Source organism: Coregonus clupeaformis, chromosome 15, assembly GCF_020615455.1.
Source record: "Coregonus clupeaformis isolate EN_2021a chromosome 15, ASM2061545v1, whole genome shotgun sequence".
NCBI lineage: Eukaryota > Metazoa > Chordata > Actinopteri > Salmoniformes > Salmonidae > Coregonus > Coregonus clupeaformis.
Genome location: NC_059206.1, coordinates 38,752,202 through 38,772,006, shown reverse-complemented (window position 1 = coordinate 38,772,006; position 19,805 = coordinate 38,752,202). Strand labels below are relative to the sequence as shown.

Sequence of the window (19,805 nt, the reverse complement as noted above, 5' to 3'; positions counted from 1 at the left end):
GCTACAAGGGTTAAGGTTAGGGTTAGGGGTAGGGTTAGCTAACATGCTAAACAGTTTCAAAGTAGCTAAAAAGTAGTAAGTCATTGAAAGGTTGCTAATTAGCTAAAATGCCAAAGTTTTCTGTGATGAGATTCGAACTCTCAACCTTTGGGTTGCTAGACGTTCGCATTATACACTCACCCATCCACCCCGACTAACCACCCTTCTTTCGTTTTTGCCTTAAGTAACCATCTGTCTTATGTAACCATACCAAATGTAACATATCATACTAATTTGAGTGTCCCGGATTTACATTTACTATTCTATGAGACCAGGCTGGATTGGCAGGTTATAAATGATGCTGCTCGGACATTGGGCCTGGTGAGCGCCTCTGCCACAGGGGAGCAATAAATCAATGATCTGATGTGCATGGGCTGTGTGTCACGACTTCTGCCGAGGCTGCCTCCCCTCCTTGTTCGGGCAGGCTTCGGCGTTCGTCGTTAACGGCTTACTAGCCACTGCCGCTCCATATATCATCATTCCATTTGTCTTGTCTTGTCAATTACACACACCTGGTTCATATCCCCTCATTAGTCCGTGTATAAGTGTTCCCTCTGCCCCCTTGTCCTTGTGGGTGATTGTTTTATGTGAGTTGAATGTAGCTCGGTGGAGCTACTCGTACCTTGTATTGCCGGGGTAGATTATTCCCCTGTGCCTGTATTTTGTTGGAGCTACCCGTACCATGTATTGCCGGGGTAGATTGTTCCCCTGTGCCTGTATTTTGTTGTCGCTATCCAGCGCAACTGTGTACGACGGAATAAACTCTGTATTCGGTGATTTACCCTCCTGCGCCTGACTCCTTCTAATCACACTCATCACAGAATCACCCACCCGCTATGAAGTCAGCGGGAGAGGAGCGCATGCCTGGAGTCATGGCACGGGTCCAGGAGCATTCCACGATGCTGGCCAGCTTGGGGGAAGCGATGGATCGGGTTCTTCAGGTCGTCCAATGCCTGGAGAGGAGAGGACCCGATCTGTCGAGCCCAGCTGGCCAACCGGATCCAGCCACCCACACCCCAGCACCCGGAGGGATCGAAATATCCCGACCACGGGAGTTCAACTGGACGGCGGCGCTCTGCCAAGGATTCCTCCTCCAACTGGAGCTCTACTTCTCCAGCATCAGGCCGGCCCCATCGGAGCGGGAGAAGGTGTCCTCCCTCGTTTCCTGCCTCTCGGGAAAAGCCTTGGAGTGGGCCAACGCGGTTTGGAACGAAGGAGGAGCCACATGGAGAACTACGGGGAGTTCGGCTGGTCCACCTGAGGCAGGGGACGAGGACCGCGCAGGACTGCTTTGGAGTTTCGGACTTGCAGCGGGGTCCGGGTGGAATGAGCGGGCCCTGATCGACCATTTCCGGTGCCATCTGCGGGAGGACGTCTGACGGGAGCTAGCCTGCTGGGACACCATGTTGTCCTTCACGCAACTGGTGGGCAGCCAGAGGACGTCCTGGTGTATTCCGCTATGTGCGCCGAGCATGACCCTGGTTCGCAAAGTGCTGGCCCGACTGTTGGAAAATGACCTTTATGCCAAGGCAGAGAAGTGTATGTTTTTCCAGCAGTCCGTCTCCTTCCTCGGATACCGCATTACCACCTCAGGTGTGGAGATGGAGGGAGATCGCATTTCAGCCGTGCGTAATTGGCCGACTCCAACCACGGTTAAGGAGGTGCAGCGCTTCCTTGGCTTCGCCAACTACTATCGGAGGTTTATCCAGGGCTTTGGCAAGGTTGCAGCGCCCATTACATCCCTGTTGAAGGGTGGGCTGTCCCGGCTCCGCTGGTCTGCTGAGGCTGACCTGGCCTTCAGCAAACTGCGGGGTCTGTTCACCTTGATCTGGCCCACCCCGATCCATTGCTACCGTTCGTAGTGGAGGTGGATGCGTCCGAGGTAGGGATAGGCGCTGTCCTGTCTCAACGCTCGGGCATGCCACCCAAGCTCCGCCCCTGTGCCTTCTTCTCTAAGAAGCTCAGCCCGGTGGAGCAGAACTACGACGTTGGTGATCGGGAGCTGTTGGCTGTTGTCCGAGCCTTGACCGTGTGGAGGCATTGGCTCGAAGGGGCGAAACACCCTTTCCTCGTCTGGACGGACCACCGTAACCTGGAGTACATCCGGGCAGCGAGGAGGCTGAATCCTCGCCAGGCCAGGTGGGGCCTATTCTTCACTCGGTTCGATTTTACACTGTCATACATCCCGGGTACGAAGAACGTGAAGGCAGACGCATTGTCACTGTTGTATGACACAGAGGAGAGGCCCAGCGACAACACCCCCATACTCCCGGCCTCCTGCATTGTGGCGCCGGTAGTATGGGCGATGGACACGGATATAGAGCAGGCATTACGCACAGTTCCATCTCCACCTCAGTGTCCAGCTGGTCTGCGGAATGTGCCTGCTCTTATCCGTGATCGTCTGATCTACTGGGCACACTCGTCACCCTCCTCTGGTCACCCAGGTATCGGTCGTACAGTGCGCTGCCTGATCGGAAAGTACCGGTGGCCTACCTTGGCTAAGGACGTGAGGGTGTATGTCCTCCTGCTCAGTGTGCGCCCAGAGTAAGATACCTAGGCACCTCCCAGCGGGTAAGTTACAACCTTTACCAGTTCCACAACGACCATGGTCTCACCTAAGTGTTGACTTCCTGACTGATCTTCCCCTCTCCCAAGGTAACACCACCATCCTGGTCATTGTGGACTGCTTTTCCAAGGCCTGCCGCCTCCTTCCTCTGCCCACAGCCCTGCAAACTGTGGAGGCCCTGTTTACAAACGTCTTCCGGCACTACGGGGTACCAGAGGATATAGTGTCTGACTGAGGTCCCCAGTTCACATCCAAGGTCTGGAAGGCGTTCATGGAACGTTTGGGGGTCTCGGTCAGCCTGACCTCTGGGTTTCACCCTGAGTGTAATGGGCAGGTGGAACGAGTAAATCAGGATGTGGGTAGGTTCCTGTGGTCCTACTGCCAGGACCGGCCGGGGGAGTGGTCGGTGTTCTTGCCATGGGCAGAATATGCCCAGAACTCTCTCCGCCACTCCTCTACTAACCTAACACCATTCCAACAGTCTTGTTCGGGCAGGCTTCGGCGTTCGTCGTCACCGGTTTACTAGCCACTGCCGCTCTATATATCATCATTCCATTTGTCCTGTCTTGTCAATTACACACACCTGGTTCATATCCCCTCATTAGTCTGTATATAAGTGTTCCCTCTGCCCCCTTGTCCTTGTGGGTGATTGTTTTATGTGATTTGAGTGTAGCTCGGTGGAGCTAATCGTACCTTGTATTGCCGGGGTAGATTATTCCCCTATGCCTGTATTTTGTTGGAGCTACCCGTACCTTTTATTGCCGGGGTAGATTGTTCCCCTGTGCCTGTATTTTGTTGTCGCTATCCAGCGCAACTGTGTACGATGGAATAAACTCTGTATTCAGTGATTTACCCTCCTGCGCCTGACTCCTTCTAATAACACTCATCACACTGTGAATCACCTCCGATACACCACTACTGTACAGAGAGAGAGAGAGAGAGAGACAGACAGACAGACAGACAGAGAGAAAGAGAGGCAGTGAGAGAGAGAGCGCGAGAGAGAGAGACAGTCAATCATAACCTGTGGGATAGATACAAAATAAATATAGAGAGATGGGAACACTGCGGCGATGATCACGTCTGAGATCATCCTCAACATCAAAAGCCATGACAGCGACAAGCCTGTGCTTCGAGTCGAAACCTCCATTACACCACCTCTATAGCATTCACTAGAATAAAAGACAGGTAGAGTAGTCTTTAAAGTTTTCTTGCATAAAACACATTTTTTAACATATACAGTACCAGTCAAAAGTTTGGACGCACCTATTCATTCAAGGGTTCTTCTTTATTTTTACTATTTTCTACATTGTAGAATAATAGTGAAGACATCAAAAATATGAAATAATACATATGGAATCACGTAGTAACCAAAAAAGTATTAAACAAATCCAAATATATTTTATATTTGAGATTCTTCAAATAGCCACCCTTTGCCTTGACAGCTTTGCACACTCTTGGCATTCTCTCAACCAGCGTTGCCAACAGTCTTGAAGGAGTTCCCACATATGCTGAGCACTTGTTGGCTGCTTTTCCTTCACTCTGCCGTCCGACTCATCCCAAAAAATCTCAATTGATTGGAGGTCGGGGGATTGTGCAGGCCAGGTCATCTGATGCAGCACTCCATCACTCTGCTTCTTGGTAAAATAGCCCTTAAACAGCCTGGAGATGTGTTGGGTCATTGTCCTGTTGAAAAACAAATTATATTTCCCATTAAGCCCAAACCAGATGGGATAGCGCATCGCTGCAGAATGCTGTGGTAGCCATGCTGGTTAAGTGTGCCTTGAATTCTAAATAAATCACAGACAGTCACCAGCAAAGCACCCCACACCATAACACCAACTACATATGCAGAGATCATCCATTCACCCACATCGTGTCTCACAAAGACACGGCGGTTGGAATCAAAAATCTCCAATTTGGACTCCAGACCAAAGGACACGTTTCCACCGGTCTAATGTCCATTGCTAGTGTTTCTTGGCCCAAGCAGGTCTATTCTTCTTATTGGTGTCCTTTAGTAGTGGTTTCTTTGCAGCAATTCAACCATGAAGGCCTGATTCACACAGTCTGAACAGTTGATGTTGAGATGTGTCTGTGACTTGAACTCTGTGAAGCATTTATTTGGGCTACAATTTCTGAGGCTGGTAACTCTAATGAACTTATCCTCTGCAGCAGAGGTAACTCTGGGTCTTCCATTCCTGTGGCGGTCCTCATGAGAGCCAGTTTCATCAAAGCGCTTGATGGTTTTTGCGACTGCACTTGAAGAAACTTTTAAAGTGCTTGAAATGTTCCGTATTGACAGACCTTCATGTCTTAAAGTAAAAATGGACTGTCGTTTCTCTTTGCTTATTTGAGCTGTTCTTGCCATAATTTGGACTTGGTTTTTTACAAAATAGGGCTATCTTCTGTATACCTCCCCCTACCTTGTCACAACACAACTGATTGGCTCAAACGCATTAAGAAGGAAATAAATGAACTTTTAACAAGGCACACCTGTTAATTGAAATGCATTCCAGGTGACTATGTCATGAAGCTGGTTGAGAGAATGCCAAGAGTGTGCAAAGCTGTCATCAATGCAAAGGGTGGCTATAAAATATATTTTGATTTGTTTAACACTTTTTTGGTTACTACATGATTCCATATGTGTTATTTCATAGTTTTGATGTCTTCACTATTATTCTATAATGTAAATAATTGTAAAAAATAAAGAAAAACCCTTGAATGAGGAGGTGTGTCCAAACTTTTGACTGGTAGTGTTTTTATAGGATTTTCATATAATCCAATAAACAGTTGGTACAGAAATATAGGTTTTTCATAATTATCTCTTTATCCAATTGTATTGGAACACTTTCAGGCGGGTGTTTATTGTTTGTACGTGAGCTCTAGAGCATATTATACCCCAGTCATCTTCTGAAATATCTTCTTGCATATGAACGTTATCCAATCAAATCTCTTACTATTGGAATTATCTGTATGAGTAGCTTCGATTTTCCCATATAGTAAAGTAATTGACCTCTCAAAAGTGGTCAAAAGAGATAACAATAATTTAGTGGGTGCTTATATTTGTCCTGTTTCTGGAAATGTTTTTTTTTGTTGCATATCCCAACTCTCCCTGAGAGTGGGGTCACGGCCAGGTTCAGCCATTATCAACGGCGACCCTGGAGCAATTAGAGTTAAGTGCCTTGCTCAAGGGCACATCGTCAGATTGTTCATCTTGTCGGCTCCGGGATTCAAACTAGCGACCTTTCAGTTACTGGCCCAACGGTCTAACCACTAGGCTACATGGCGCACGTAGGAGGTTGTATGGCAGACTGTTTTAGACTGGAAAAAAAATCTACCTTCTCTATTGTAAGTATTTGAAGGAATGCTTCAACAGTAAGTCAAATTTGACCTTTAGTTCTTCAAATGAGCCCCTTTTCATTGGGTAAGTCCATTACTCTAAATAATTGTCCTGGGTAATTTGGAAACTATATGCATCAGTTTGAGGGAGATTAATCTCAAAGACGTCATCCATCATTGGTTGACAGTACTGATTTTGTGAAGAGACTTCAAGACCAATTCTTCAGTTAGAATGACCTAGAATGAGATCAGCAAGCAACATAAAAAAGCTTACTTGATTAATTTAGACTGTGTGTGTGTGAGAGAGAGTATCTCTGGCAGGCCTCCTTCAAGGAGCAATCAGCAGTCCAGACTGATTGAAATATGACATCAAGCGGACCAGCCTTGGGGCTTATTGTATTAGAGGGAGAGGTGACATTTAGATTGGATCCCAAGGCTGCTCCTCTGCGACATCTCAACAAATGATATGAAAGGGCAGGCAAATAGAATCACAGCAAGTTTTCCCAAAAGTATGTCTTCTGAATATTCAGTGTTATATAGTTTTGCTGAAGCCATGTGTTCATGAATTATGAATGACATTTGTACGGAATAGCTCCTTTCATTAGCTCTATAACGTACTTATATGTTGTACATGTTTAATTGACATGTGCATATTTTCTACCCTGCTTCAATATAACTACACAGCATGAGTGATATAAAGGCATGTATGGTATGGTTTGTGAACATCAATGGGTTCAATCTGGGTGGGATGATCAGTCATTTCATCCAATGGCAGCTCTCTTCTCCCTTCATCAACTACCTTCTTTTAGTCATCAGTAGTAATTGATTGACAGCCCAGGTTGTGAGAATTCAAACCTTTCCATCAATGGGTGATGAAGTAAATAACCGAAATAGTAATGATGGATGTTCTTTGACTGATGCCGAGTCTATGTGACTGACTGACTGACTGGCTGGTGCTTTTGAAGCAGGTGTGGGACCAGGGGTGTGTGCTGTATTGTCTGCTGCTGTGAGCCAAATATCAACTCCTCCACTGGTCTCTTTCCCAAGGGAATAGCCATAAAGCAAAACAAAATAAATGCTCCAATTGTACAAACAACTTCTTCCCACCATTTAACTAGATAATAAAAAACCAAGTATATAAATGGGTAGACAGCAGACAGACACTAGGCAAGAGAAATACAGGGGGGGGAAAAAGTATTTAGTCAGCCACCAATTGTGCAAGTTCTCCCACTTAAAAAGATGAGAGAGGCCTGTAATTTTCATCATAGGTACACGTCAACAATGACAGACAAATTGAGAATTTTTTTCTCCAGAAAATCACATTGTAGGATTTTTTATGAATTTATTTGCAAATTATGGTGGAAAATAAGTATTTGGTCACCTACAAACAAGCAAGATTTCTGGCTCTCACAGACCTGTAACTTCTTCTTTAAGAGGCTCCTCTGTCCTCCACTCGTTACCTGTATTAATGGCACCTGTTTGAACTTGTTATCAGTATAAAAGACACCTGTCCACAACCTCAAACAGTCACACTCCAAACTCCACTATGGCCAAGACCAAAGAGCTGTCAAAGGACACCAGAAACAAAATTGTAGACCTGCACCAGGCTGGGAAGACTGAATCTGCAATAGGTAAGCAGCTTGGTTTGAAGAAATCAACTGTGGGAGCAATTATTAGGAAATGGAAGACATACAAGACCATTGATAATCTCCCTCGATCTGGGGCTCCACGCAAGATCTCACCCCGTGGGGTCAAAATGATCACAAGAACGGTGAGCAAAAATCCCCGAACCACACAGGGGGACCTAGTGAATGACCTGCAGAGAGCTGGGACCAAAGTAACAAAGCCTACCATCAGTAACACACTACGCCGCCAGGGACTCAAATCCTGCAGTGCCAGACGTGTCCCCCTGCTTAAGCCAGTACATGTCCAGGCCCGTCTGAAGTTTGCTAGAGTGCATTTGGATGATCCAGAAGAGGATTGGGAGAATGTCATATGGTCAGATGAAACCAAAATAAAACTTTTTGGTAAAAACTCAACTCGTCGTGTTTGGAGGACAAAAATGCTGAGTTGCATCCAAAGAACCATACCTACTGTGAAGCATGGGGGTGGAAACATCATGCTTTGGGGCTGTTTTTCTGCAAAGGGACCAGGACGACTGATCCGTGTAAAGGAAAGAATGAATGGGGCCATGTATCGTGAGATTTTGAGTGAAAACCTCCTTCCATCAGCAAGGGCATTGAAGATGAAACGTGGCTGGGTCTTTCAGCATGACAATGATCCCAAACACACCGCCCGGGCAACAAAGGAGTGGCTTCGTAAGAAGCATTTCAAGGTCCTGGAGTGGCCTAGCCAGTCTCCAGATCTCAACCCCATAGAAGATCTTTGGAGGGGAGTTGAAAGTCTGTGTTGCCCAGCGACAGCCCCAAAACATCACTGCTCTAGAGGAGATCTGCATGGAGGAATGGGCCAAAATAACAGCAACAGTGTGTGAAAACCTTGTGAAGACTTACAGAAAACGTTTGACCTGTGTCATTGCCAACAAAGGGTATATAACAAAGTATTGAGAAACTTTTGTTATTGACCAAATACTTATTTTCCACCATAATTTGCAAATAAATTCATTAAAAATCCTACAATGTGATTTTCTGGATTTTATTTTCTCATTTTGTCTGTCATAGTTGACGTGTACCTATGATGAAAATTACAGGCCTCTTTCATCTTTTTAAGTGGGAGGACTTGCACAATTGGTGGCTGACTAAATACTTTTTTTCCCCACTGTAGCTGTTCCCCCTCACCTCTATGTGTTGTCTGAAAGTCCCTCTCCCCTTGGACTTGTAACACTGGGCCCTCTGCTTTCTGTCTGACTGTCACAGTGCTGCCAGCGTGGTGTGGGGAACGAGAAGTGGCACGGAACATGGACTTCTACGTGTGTCAATCAAAGCCCACCGTGCGTCACGCGAGGAGCATTGGGATGGAACGGTCCGCTCCGTGGGGCACCAATCAGACGGCTGACACTGGCTTAGGCCATTCCACTGGGAGTGGGGTGAGGATGCACATCACATGACAGACGAGTAGAGACTGACAGAGAGGAATAGATATGGCTAGCTAGACAGACACACAGGGGAAATGACAAAAGGGAGATATAGGAGAAATGGTCAAACCACATGGACACCATGGTGAAGAAAGCATGACAGCGACTCTTCAACCTCAGGAGGCTGAAGAAATTGAGAGCACACAGTGTTCTACAGGAGCACCATCGAGAGCATGCTGTCGGGCTGTATCACAGCCTGGTACGACAACTCCACTGCCGGTAGACATCCAAGGCTCTACAGAGGGTGGTACACTCAACTGAACGCACCATTGGGTGCACACTGCCTAGCTTCCAAGACACCTACAACACCAGGTGTCGCAGGAAGGCCATGAAGATCATCAGGGATCTCAGCCACCCAAGCCACGGCCTGTTCTCCCCGCTTCCATCACTCAGCCGCAGTACAGGAGCATCATGGCTAAAACTAACCGACTGGCCAATAGCTTCTACCCCCAGACCATCAGGCTGCTGAATAACCACCACTAGTCAGGTTCCTGCTCCCTCTGTCCCCCTCCTGCCCCCCCCGTACTTCCTACCCCCCTGCTGTTCCCCCTTTGGACCCCCCCCCTTCAATGGACAATTACCCTGCCCACACCCCAATGGACATTTATATTTAGCATTGTCACAGTTGTAAACGTATATATACAGCACCAGTCAAGCCACACCTACTCATTCAAGGGTGATTCTTTATTTTTACTATTTTTTACATTGTAGAATAATAGTGAAGACATCAAAACTATGAAATAACACATATGGAATCATGTAGTAACCAAAAAGGTGTTAAACAAATCAAAATATATTTTAAAATCTTCTAAATATAGCCACCCTTTGCCTTGATGACAGCTTTGCACACTCTTGGCATTCTCTCAACCAGCTTCATGAGGAATGCTTTTCCAACAGTCTTGAAGGAGTTCCCACATATGCTGAGCACTTGTTGGCTGCTTTTCCTTCACTCTGCTGTCCAAGTCATCCCAAACCATCTCAATTGGGTTGAGGTCGGGTGATTGTGGAGGCCAGGTCATCTGATGCAGCACTCCATCACTTTCCTTCTTGGTAAAATAGCCATTACACAGCCTGGAAGTGTGTTTTGGGTCATCGTCCTGTTGAAAAACAAATGATAGTCCCACTAAGCCCAAACCAGATGGGATGGCATATTGCTGCAGAATGCTGTGGTAGCCATGCTGGTTAAGTGTGCCTTGAATTCTAAACAAATCACTGACAGTGTCACCAGCAAAGTACCCCCACACTATCAGACCTCCATCTTCTAATTTTATTTACAGGGTTGTAAATATAAAGTCATCCCCTTAAGAATGTCATAGCATATTTTTTGTATGAATTAGTAGTGCATCCTAGTACTGCTTGTGTCTTTTCTTTGAGGGGATCTTGTCTAGATTTGTCCCCAGCTGCAGATTGCCCTGTCTGGATAGTTCAGTAAAATGCCCTCCTCAACCCCGTATACCAGGGGTACTCAACTACTATTTGAGAAGGTCCAGTCACACATATTTCCTAGATCGCAAAGGTCCGGATGGATATTGTAATTTATCAGGGTAGTAACAAACCCCCAACTTGCGCCCCATGCGACCCCAAACTGTTGAAACTGTTCCCAGCCCTCTTGTTGGCGGAGAGAAAAAACTGCCATTTTAAAGCTCATTCCCTGCAATTCTATACATTTTGCCATGTCTTGTATGTGTTATGGTACTTGAGTGACTCAACAAAATCAAAATGGGGGCCCCCTCTGGGTCGAGGCCCCTGGGCACGTAATCTGGCCTTGATAACTACAACATTTAGATAGCTGGTGAGCCTAATTTACCCATCTAGCTAACATGGCCAGTAGTTGATCAACTGGACATTTCTAAAAATAGCTCTCTAAGGTCTGCCAGTGAATGACATAACATGCGGAAAACTGCCGATGATCTACCAAATTTCGAAATTGAACCTTGTGCATTCTACTATTACAACCTCTCAAAAGCAGCAAGTGAAAAGTCCATACCGACCTTGTTCTGGGTCCAGATCTGGACAGCGGTCCGCCAGTTGAGTATGGCTGCCGTATACTCTATCTGGCCCTGCACGCATTCTTCGCTTTCACATTGACAGCTATATTTATGTGTCAGTGCTTTATATACTGTAAACTGTGTGTAGCGTGTGTGTCCTTGATGTCACAGCCTCATACACACACGCACATACAAACACACTCACCATACTCGCTATTACACCAGGCTGCACACCTGTCCTTCTCTGTAATACTAAGTAATCACATTGTGACTTCCCTGTACTGTAGCTTTTGCACCAGCCACAAACTATTAATACCAGCCTGTGCTAATATTACGCTAGCAATAGCAGTGTGCTAGTACCCTGATCCCTGGAACAACGCTGTGGGTCGCAAGACACTGAGCCATGGAGCTCTATGGTTCAGCCTCTCTGGCCCTATGGGGCTTATAGCTCCATCTCACTACATCTCTACTGACCCCCTAGTGTTTTCACTGCTTCCCTGTTAGGACTAGTCACTAATCCAAGTCCACTGTGGCTGTACAGTTCTTATTATATTCATGTTTATTGTGATAGTAGCCTAAGTGTGGTGGACAAACTTGACTGGAGCTTGAAGCCAAGCGCTGCTGGGGATCCTTGAAACTTGCTTCAGTAGAACAATATATATAATTGAAAGACATACAACTCAATATTAATAAAGCATTGGTTTAAAAGAATGGAAATATTATTGACTTTGCAAAGTCTAGATAAACAAACATAAAAAAAAAAAAAAATCTTACAGCATACATTGTCGATGACATTGCAAACGGCTGCAACCTCATAACATAGAATGTCAGCGTAGAGCCATAGACCATTGTTCGCATTGAGCTATTCTCCTTCCATTTCTATAAATATGTGTAATGGTCAGAGAACTTTCCCTCCAAAGGATTACTCTGACAATGTAGTGTGTGGCTTGGCGTGACAATCTAACATCACCTTAGCAAAAGCTAATTAGAGACAGGTTCACAGTGAAAGAATCAGGTGTTTCAAACTAGTTAAAAAAAACATTTGAATTCTTAAAGCATTGTTGTTCCCAAGAAAAGACAGTAAATATAATTTTAAGGAATATGTTGAACCAATGCAATTAATTTATAAGGAATGTTGCGTCTGAGATCAGTCCCTTCTACACAGCTTTGAAATTCACCAAAGTTAAACTATAGATTACTGAGGAAAAGAGCCTTCTGTTTTGATTAATCCAGTCAAAGCTGGTCTTCCTAGAGCCTGGTGGTAGAACAACCTGCCTTGACACCCAGCCCGTCTGTCAGGATTTTAAGCTGACACTGCCAGTCCTGCACCCACACCACCATTAATAAAACATGGGGCTGCTTCATCTCATTTTACCCAGATCTTCCAATCCCTCTCGGTTTATCATCCAACAGGGATTATGCGCGATGGGGAACAATGTAAAGAATTGACAGGATTAGGAAAGGTGTGTGACAGATCGAGGAGCGCGCCATTGAAAAAAAATACTCTCCATGGTTAGAATGAGTTATGGGTACAGTGCACATCCTCATCCAGTCGCAGGTGCCTTGCAATAGTACCAGCATATTAGGTGAAAACATTACACATGGAAACTAGATGTAATTCCTAAGAGAAGATGTATTTGATAAAGACAAACAGAAAAACTGAACATCTACAAACACATTTTGCTACAGGCAGTTTTACTGCACTTCAAGTGCCGGTCTAATTCCTATTCCACATGACCATGTCATTCAAGTGTAACACCTTACAACATCCACAACAACCTGTATGTTCCCTACTATTCCCACACTTCAACAAGGTAGCTGGTTGACAGCCAAGACTAATTTGGACCCTCTTTTTCTTATGGCAAAGAGTAAATGGTCACAAGAAGCAGTTAGAGATCTGCCTCTACAGTGCTACAGTATTCACACCCCTAAGTCAATACTTTGTAGAAGCACCTTGGCAGCGATTACAGCTGTGAGCCTTTCTGGGTAAGTCTCTAAGAGCTTTCCACCCCTGGATTGTGCAACATTTGCCCATTATACTTTTCAAAATACGTCAAGCTCTGTCAAATTGGTTGTTGATCATTGCTAGACAATCATTTTCAGATCTTTCCATAGACTTTCAAGTAGATTTAAGTCAAAACTGTAACTCAGCCAATCAGGAACATTCACTGTCTTCTCGGTAAGCAACTCCGGTGTAGATTTGGCCTTGTGTTTTAGGTTATCGTACTGCTGAAAGGTGTCTGGTGGAAAGCAGACTGAACCAGGTTTTCCTCTAGGATTTTGTCTGTGCTTAGTTCCATTACGTTTCTTTTTGTATCCTGAAAAACTCCCCAGTCCTTAACGATTACAAGAATATCCATAACATGATGCAGCCACCACTATGCTTGAAAATATGGAGAGTGGTACTCAGTAATGTGTTTTATTGGATTTGCCCCAAACATAACACTTTGTATTCAGCACAAAAAGTGAATTGCTTTGCCACATTTTTTGCAGTTTCACTTTAGTGCCTTATTGCAAACAATATACATATTTTGGAATAGGCTTCCTTCTTTTCACTCTGTCAATTAGTTTAGTATTGTGGAGTAACTACAATGCTGATCCATCCTCAGTTTTGTCCTATCACAGCCATTCAACTCTGTAACTGTTTTAAAGTCACCATTGGCCTCATGGTGAAATCCCTGAGCGGTTTCCTTCCTCTCCAGCATCTGAGTTAGGAAGGACACCTGTATCTTTGGAGTGACTGGGTGTATTGATACACCATCCAAATGTGTAATTAATAAGTTCACCATGCTCAAAGGAATATTCAATGTCTGCTTTCTGTATTTTTACCCATCTACCAATAGGTGCCCTTCTTTGCGAGGCATTGTAAACTCTCCCTGGTCTTTGTGGTTGAATCTGTGTTTGAAATTCAGAGATGAGGTAGTCATTCAAAAATCATGTTAAACACTATTATTGCACACACAGTCCTTGCAACGTATGTGACTTGTTAAGCAAATGTTTTACTCCTGAACTTATTTAGGCTTGACATAACAAAGGGGTTGAATACTTACTGACTAAAGACATTTTAGCTTTTCATTTCTTATTAATTTGTAAGAAAATGTGCAAAACATTGTTCCACTTTGACATTGTGGGGTATTGTGTGTAGGCAGGGCAGTGACAAACAATTTAAATGTAATCCATTTTAAATTCAGGCTGTAACACAAAATGGGGGTGTGAATACTTTCTGAAGGCACTGTAAATGATCGGAGCAAAACATGCAAGGAGAATCATGCAATAAGAATAGGGTAACGGGGAAACTGCGCGCTATCCAATCGTAGCGGCAGAATCCACCTACAGCTTGCCCATTTCTTTACAGACAGCAGAACTACCCAATTGAGTCATTAGCACACAGCGCCTCAGACTTGTTAGAGTCACGAGACAACACACACAAACGCTTGTTGCGTCGCAGAAGAATTGATGACAAAGGTTTGGAGAATTTACGTAAAACGTTAGAACTAACGCCAAAGGTCAGGAGAATTTATGTAAAAGGTCAGGAGAATTTATGTAAAAGGTTAGGAGAATTAGGTTAAGGTTAAGAAAAGGGTTAGGGAAGGGATAGCTAAATTACTACAGTTGAATTGACGCATCTCGAACAGTTGTGGTATATGCCCACCCATCCTCCCTACTTTTGTTTCTGTATTAAGTAACCAGACCATTATTCCATTTGTAACATACCCTACTTCAGGGACGTACAAAAATGTATGTACAATAGAAAATGTCTGAGCTATGAGTTGGTCTGGTTTGGGATATTTGAAATACGGTGAGTGAATAGAAAAACACAACGGTATGCTATAGCCAACATAACAAACCCACATCAAACCACACCCCCAAAACAGAAATGTCGTTCTCAGAGTCACATTTCTTAATGAGAGAAAACAGAGGCGTAAAATCTGTGAGTTCAGCCCCATTTAAGTTCAGTATAGTTGAGGTTCTTATGCAATAGTTCAGACAGTGAGAGTGGACTGTATCTTCAAAAAGCAAGGTTTCACATGAAATGCATAAAAAAAAAAAAAAATTCATTGTGCTAGAATTTGAACTGTCATTTTTCCACTAAGAATTTCTCAACCACCACCATTGATTTTGAAATCAATATGTCCACCCCTTGACATTTTCCACATTTTGTTACGTTACAGCCTAATTCTAAAATTGATCTCTCTGTACTTTGCTCTGTTCATCTTTCCCTCGATCCTGACTAGTCACCCAGTCCCTGCCGCTGAAAAACATCCCCACAGTATAATGCTGCCATCATCATGCTTCACTGTAGGGATGGTGCCAGGTTACCTCCAGACGTGACGCTTGGCATTCAGGCCAAAGAGTTCAATCTTGGTTTCATCAGACCAGAGAATCTTGTTTCTCATGGTCTGAGAGTCCTTTAGGTGCCTGAGTAAAGGGTGAATACTTATGTAAATGTAATATTTCCATGTTTTACTTTTAATAAATTTAATAAAAACCTGTTTTTGCTTTGTCATTATGGGGTATTGTGTGTAGATTGATGAGGGAAAACAACAATTTAATCAATTTTAGAATAAGGCTGTAACGTAACAAAATGTGGAAAAAGTAAAGGGGTCTGAATACTTTCCGAATGCACTGTATACCTCATTTACTGAAGAGTTTCCTTTACTTTGGCAGTTACCTGTATATGGACAATGCATACTGTCGACAATAGGTGGCTCATGCAAGAATCTACAATTGAAATGTAAAGTGCCAATTGTATTTCCAGCCATTACTAATGATGTGGGGAAACTGGGAGGGAATTAGACTCGTGCAATTTTCATTTCCAAAATAGTTTTTATGAAACAGAATAACATCCATAGCCCCTGGAACTTTAACAGTGGTAAACAATCGCGGTTAGGGAGCAATAAGTCATGATTTGCTCTCTGTAGTCATCCTGAAATCTATCTTCCAGTCACCAAAAAGGTTAGAAATACCTCTATGTAAAGATGTAGAATCTTAATTTGAGCCAGTTTGCTACAGCAGGAAAATAATCGTGCAGCAAAAGTAAATGTGAATTATGTGCGATTATAATAAATGGTCATTTTTGTAGGGGTTGATACACTTTTCGTAAGGGAAAATAAAGTCTGACATTTCAAAGTGGAAAGTTCCCCTGCAACACGGTGATCATATTAAGATCCTACATCCGTATACACAAGTAAGTGTTAGGTGCACCATGTCAACCAAAAAAGAGCATGGGGATATTCCCACACGATATAGAAAATATCAGGATGTAATCCGTAAAAAATTATATTTGATAGTGTGAATGGAATATAATCACAACTCTGCTATTGATGGATAAACTCCTACTATGGTGTCATGGAAAGGTCAATAATGTGCTACCATTTCTGGAATTGGCAAGGGTCCAATGTATTTCAGCATCATCCCTTGCAATATGATGAAGGTACAGTAAAGCATGATTGCTACAAAGATCAAATTAGAGTTTTATTAAGCTCTTTTACTGTGATCAAACAAACAAGACATTTTTTAAAACAGATACTGTTGAGCAAGCTTTCATATCAAACACCTTGTTGGCAAAAATAACAGATATCCCCCCCCCCCCCAAAAAAAAAAACGTAGATTCTTTATTGTTGTCCAGGCCATCTTGGTCTGTGAAAGCACAGAAACATCAGTGTTAGACATGGCATGGCTGCACTGGCATCCATTATCAACGGTAGCAGGTTTGTTCTCAACTTGAAAACACACCATTTTGTTTCCTCCTGGATTAGGGGACCCCACTGGATCATCTGAAAGAAACAACTTCTTAGGGTATTCATGTTTAAACACAATTTCCTACTTGATAGGCTAATGTCCAAACAATTAAAGTGGGGGACATCATTAACTGTAACACCAACCGAAAGGGGGAGTTAAATCATTGGCTGAAATAAGAGGAAATCCACTCACCACTAAGCTAATACATTATGATAACATGGGATTCAATCAGAGGCTGAATTCACAGTAAGCCGTCTAAAACCAGGGCATATAATAAACATACATACACAGTACTGTATTATCAGAGGGGAGGATAAAGAGAGAGAAGATGTTTTCATAGTAAAGAGTGAGAGCGTTTCCACTCTGGGTATAAATAGCTAGTCTCTGCTAACAGAGCTAAGGCTGAGAGCCTCTTAAACAAGATTACTGCAGCCTTCAGTGGACACTAATGATGATTCATTTCATTTACGATGTACACCACACTCCTCTCTCGACTGAGGTTAATCGATACATCCATAGAGAAACACAAAGAGTAAACAGATTGAGATATGGAAAAGTATTTATGGATCTGTCAGATAACTGCTTGGCTGATGTGATGTTAGTGTCGGGCAGCATTGGCTGATTTCACTGGCACGCCCTCGCACCTCGCACAGACACCGATCAAATATGAAATGTTCGCATGCAATTACTGTAAAAGCCCTAGAGGGCACAGAGACTGATGCCTGCACTCACCCTTACTGTCCAATCAGACAAGGCCATACAGACGAAGTAGGGACAACTATCTATCACACACGCTAAACAATATACACACACAGAGCAGTACTTCAAAACCTCTGACCACGTGAAGGGAACATTGACCAGGAACACTGGCTACATGCACTTGACATGATATTGTTGGGATAGATAGCACTGGGCAGCTGGGAGATTGGAGGTCAACCAGGTCATACATTTATATTTTAGTCATTTAGCAGGCGCTCTTATCCAGAGCATAATTGTTTATTTTATTTTCATACTGGCCCCCCGTGGGAATCGAACCCACAACCCTGGCGTTGCAAGCGCCATGCTCTACTAACTGAGCTACAAAATGCCAAACATCCCTCCGTAAAAAGAGAGAGAGGTAGAGAGAAACAGAATGGATATTTTTATCTGGGTTCCTCAAAAACAGCTGCCATCCCAAAGAGTGTCTGTGTGACTGGCCAGATTCCTTCTGTCAGAGCGATGCAATGGCGGAGAGAAAGGAGGAGAGAGAAGACATTGCTGAACTCTGGGAGTTGTCATTGTTGAGCACCACAAGACATGGAGTATGTATCAGTGTTGCACAGCAGCAGAGCCACAACACAAAGTAGACTGTCGTTGATGTGTTCAAATAAGTCAATTGCGGGAAGGAGAGAGGGTACTGTGCTGAAAACCTCTTCAGCTTAACCTCTTTAGCTACAATCACAACAGTGCAGAGTTTTAGCTCCATGATAGGCTGTGTAGCAAAATATATAATGCATTGCCAAGTGAGACATCAAAACGTATCAGCTATTCCACATATGTATACCTGTGATTTACATTTCACACACACACTATGCCTCCTTGGACCAGCAAAACATACATTAGTATGAAAGATAAGCGGTAGAAAAACATCCAGAAGCCCAATACAAATGTAACTCCCTCTCTCTAGTCCACCTCTAATTCCACTGTTATCCATCTCTAATATTAGCTGCCCTGAACACAGTGTATGTGACCAATCATATCATAGCGGGCTGGGGAGGAGAATTCCACTGTTACAGTGGGAAGCTAGGACTCTTGGTCACATGTTTTGACCCCAACATTCCCCAATCACTTCAGTGTCTGATTGGCAGGGCCAGCGGGCCTGCAACATCCCCATCCATCACCAGGCACACCAAAGGGGACAGGGCGACAGTGACATTCTCCATGGCGGTGACCATGGATGGCAATCTGATGACAGCCACATGCCAAAGACCAGATGCCACTACAAAAGACCAGCACCCCTCTATTCAATATACCCTCATTCCTGCAATGTCTTAGGCTTACATCCAAATGTCTATTAATTAATAAGGGCCAGTGAATTCCTTGATGAAGGAGAAGGCAACAAAACCATTCGCAGGCTGCTCCACATCAAGGATGTTACACTAATTAGCAGCTAGCAAAGCCCCCATCACTGTCTAAACATAGCCCAGAGCTTCCTTACCTTTCTCCACGCTGCGTTCAATTATTACATTTATTACATTAACCGGCCTGCTAATGCCAGAGACAAAACCCTTCAGCACCTCTTTTCTCTGGACTAATGACTCAAATATTCTTAATCGAAGGTTGACAAATTAAATACATCAACATTTAGTCCAGAGGTCTAATTGTTGGGCCTTTTAAACAGTAGGCTAATCGTATATGAAATCTTCTCTGTTTAATAAGCAGACAGCCAGACAAAGGCAAGAGGAAAATAGCCAGAGGCTGTCATCATTAAAACACAGGCGATCAATTAGTGCTCATCTTCAGTGCGATGCCAAAAAAAAAGAAAGAGACTACATTAGATACAGGTTTTAGAATTGCCAAGTTTATTTCCCATTTTCCATGTATAAAATATACACATTTATAGGAATAGGGGGTTCCAGCAGTAGGCATTATAAAAAGCAGAATACATTTTTCCTAATATTTCAGTTCATTGTACGCAATCAAGTATGGATACTGCTATCAATGACCTGTCCAAGTCTTGCCTAGAGTCAGTAACTGATTAATTATAGTAGTGGAGTATGGTATTTTTTAAACTTTATTTACTAAGTTCAAAAGGCACTCGCACATCTGAGCTATCTTTGCAGGTGCATGGTAACAGTTGAATAAGCTGAGAAAAAAGGAAGAAACTCGCACACTGCTCTTTAATAAGCTTTACGTATCACTCTGACGAAGGCCTTGAGGCTTATTTCTCACTTTATTTACTAAGAAAATACACGAGTTTTGAGAAACAGTGAGGACTTGACTCTTATCATAATTGCTAAAGCTTGGAAAATGTGATATCTTAAAACTTCAAATGAAAGCT

General features: G+C 43.7%; 1 protein-coding gene across 1 annotated transcript in view; it reads right to left on the bottom strand.

Moving 5' to 3' along the window:
• Positions 1 to 16,485: 16,485 nt before the first annotated feature.
• LOC121582479 (nuclear pore complex protein Nup214-like) overlaps positions 16,486 to 19,805 on the bottom strand; it is a 73,505-nt gene continuing 70,185 nt past the window's right edge. The window contains 1 exon segment of the mRNA XM_041898293.2: positions 16,486 to 16,663. Coding sequence (XP_041754227.2) covers positions 16,639 to 16,663 — 25 coding nt within the window. The 3' untranslated portion in view covers positions 16,486 to 16,638.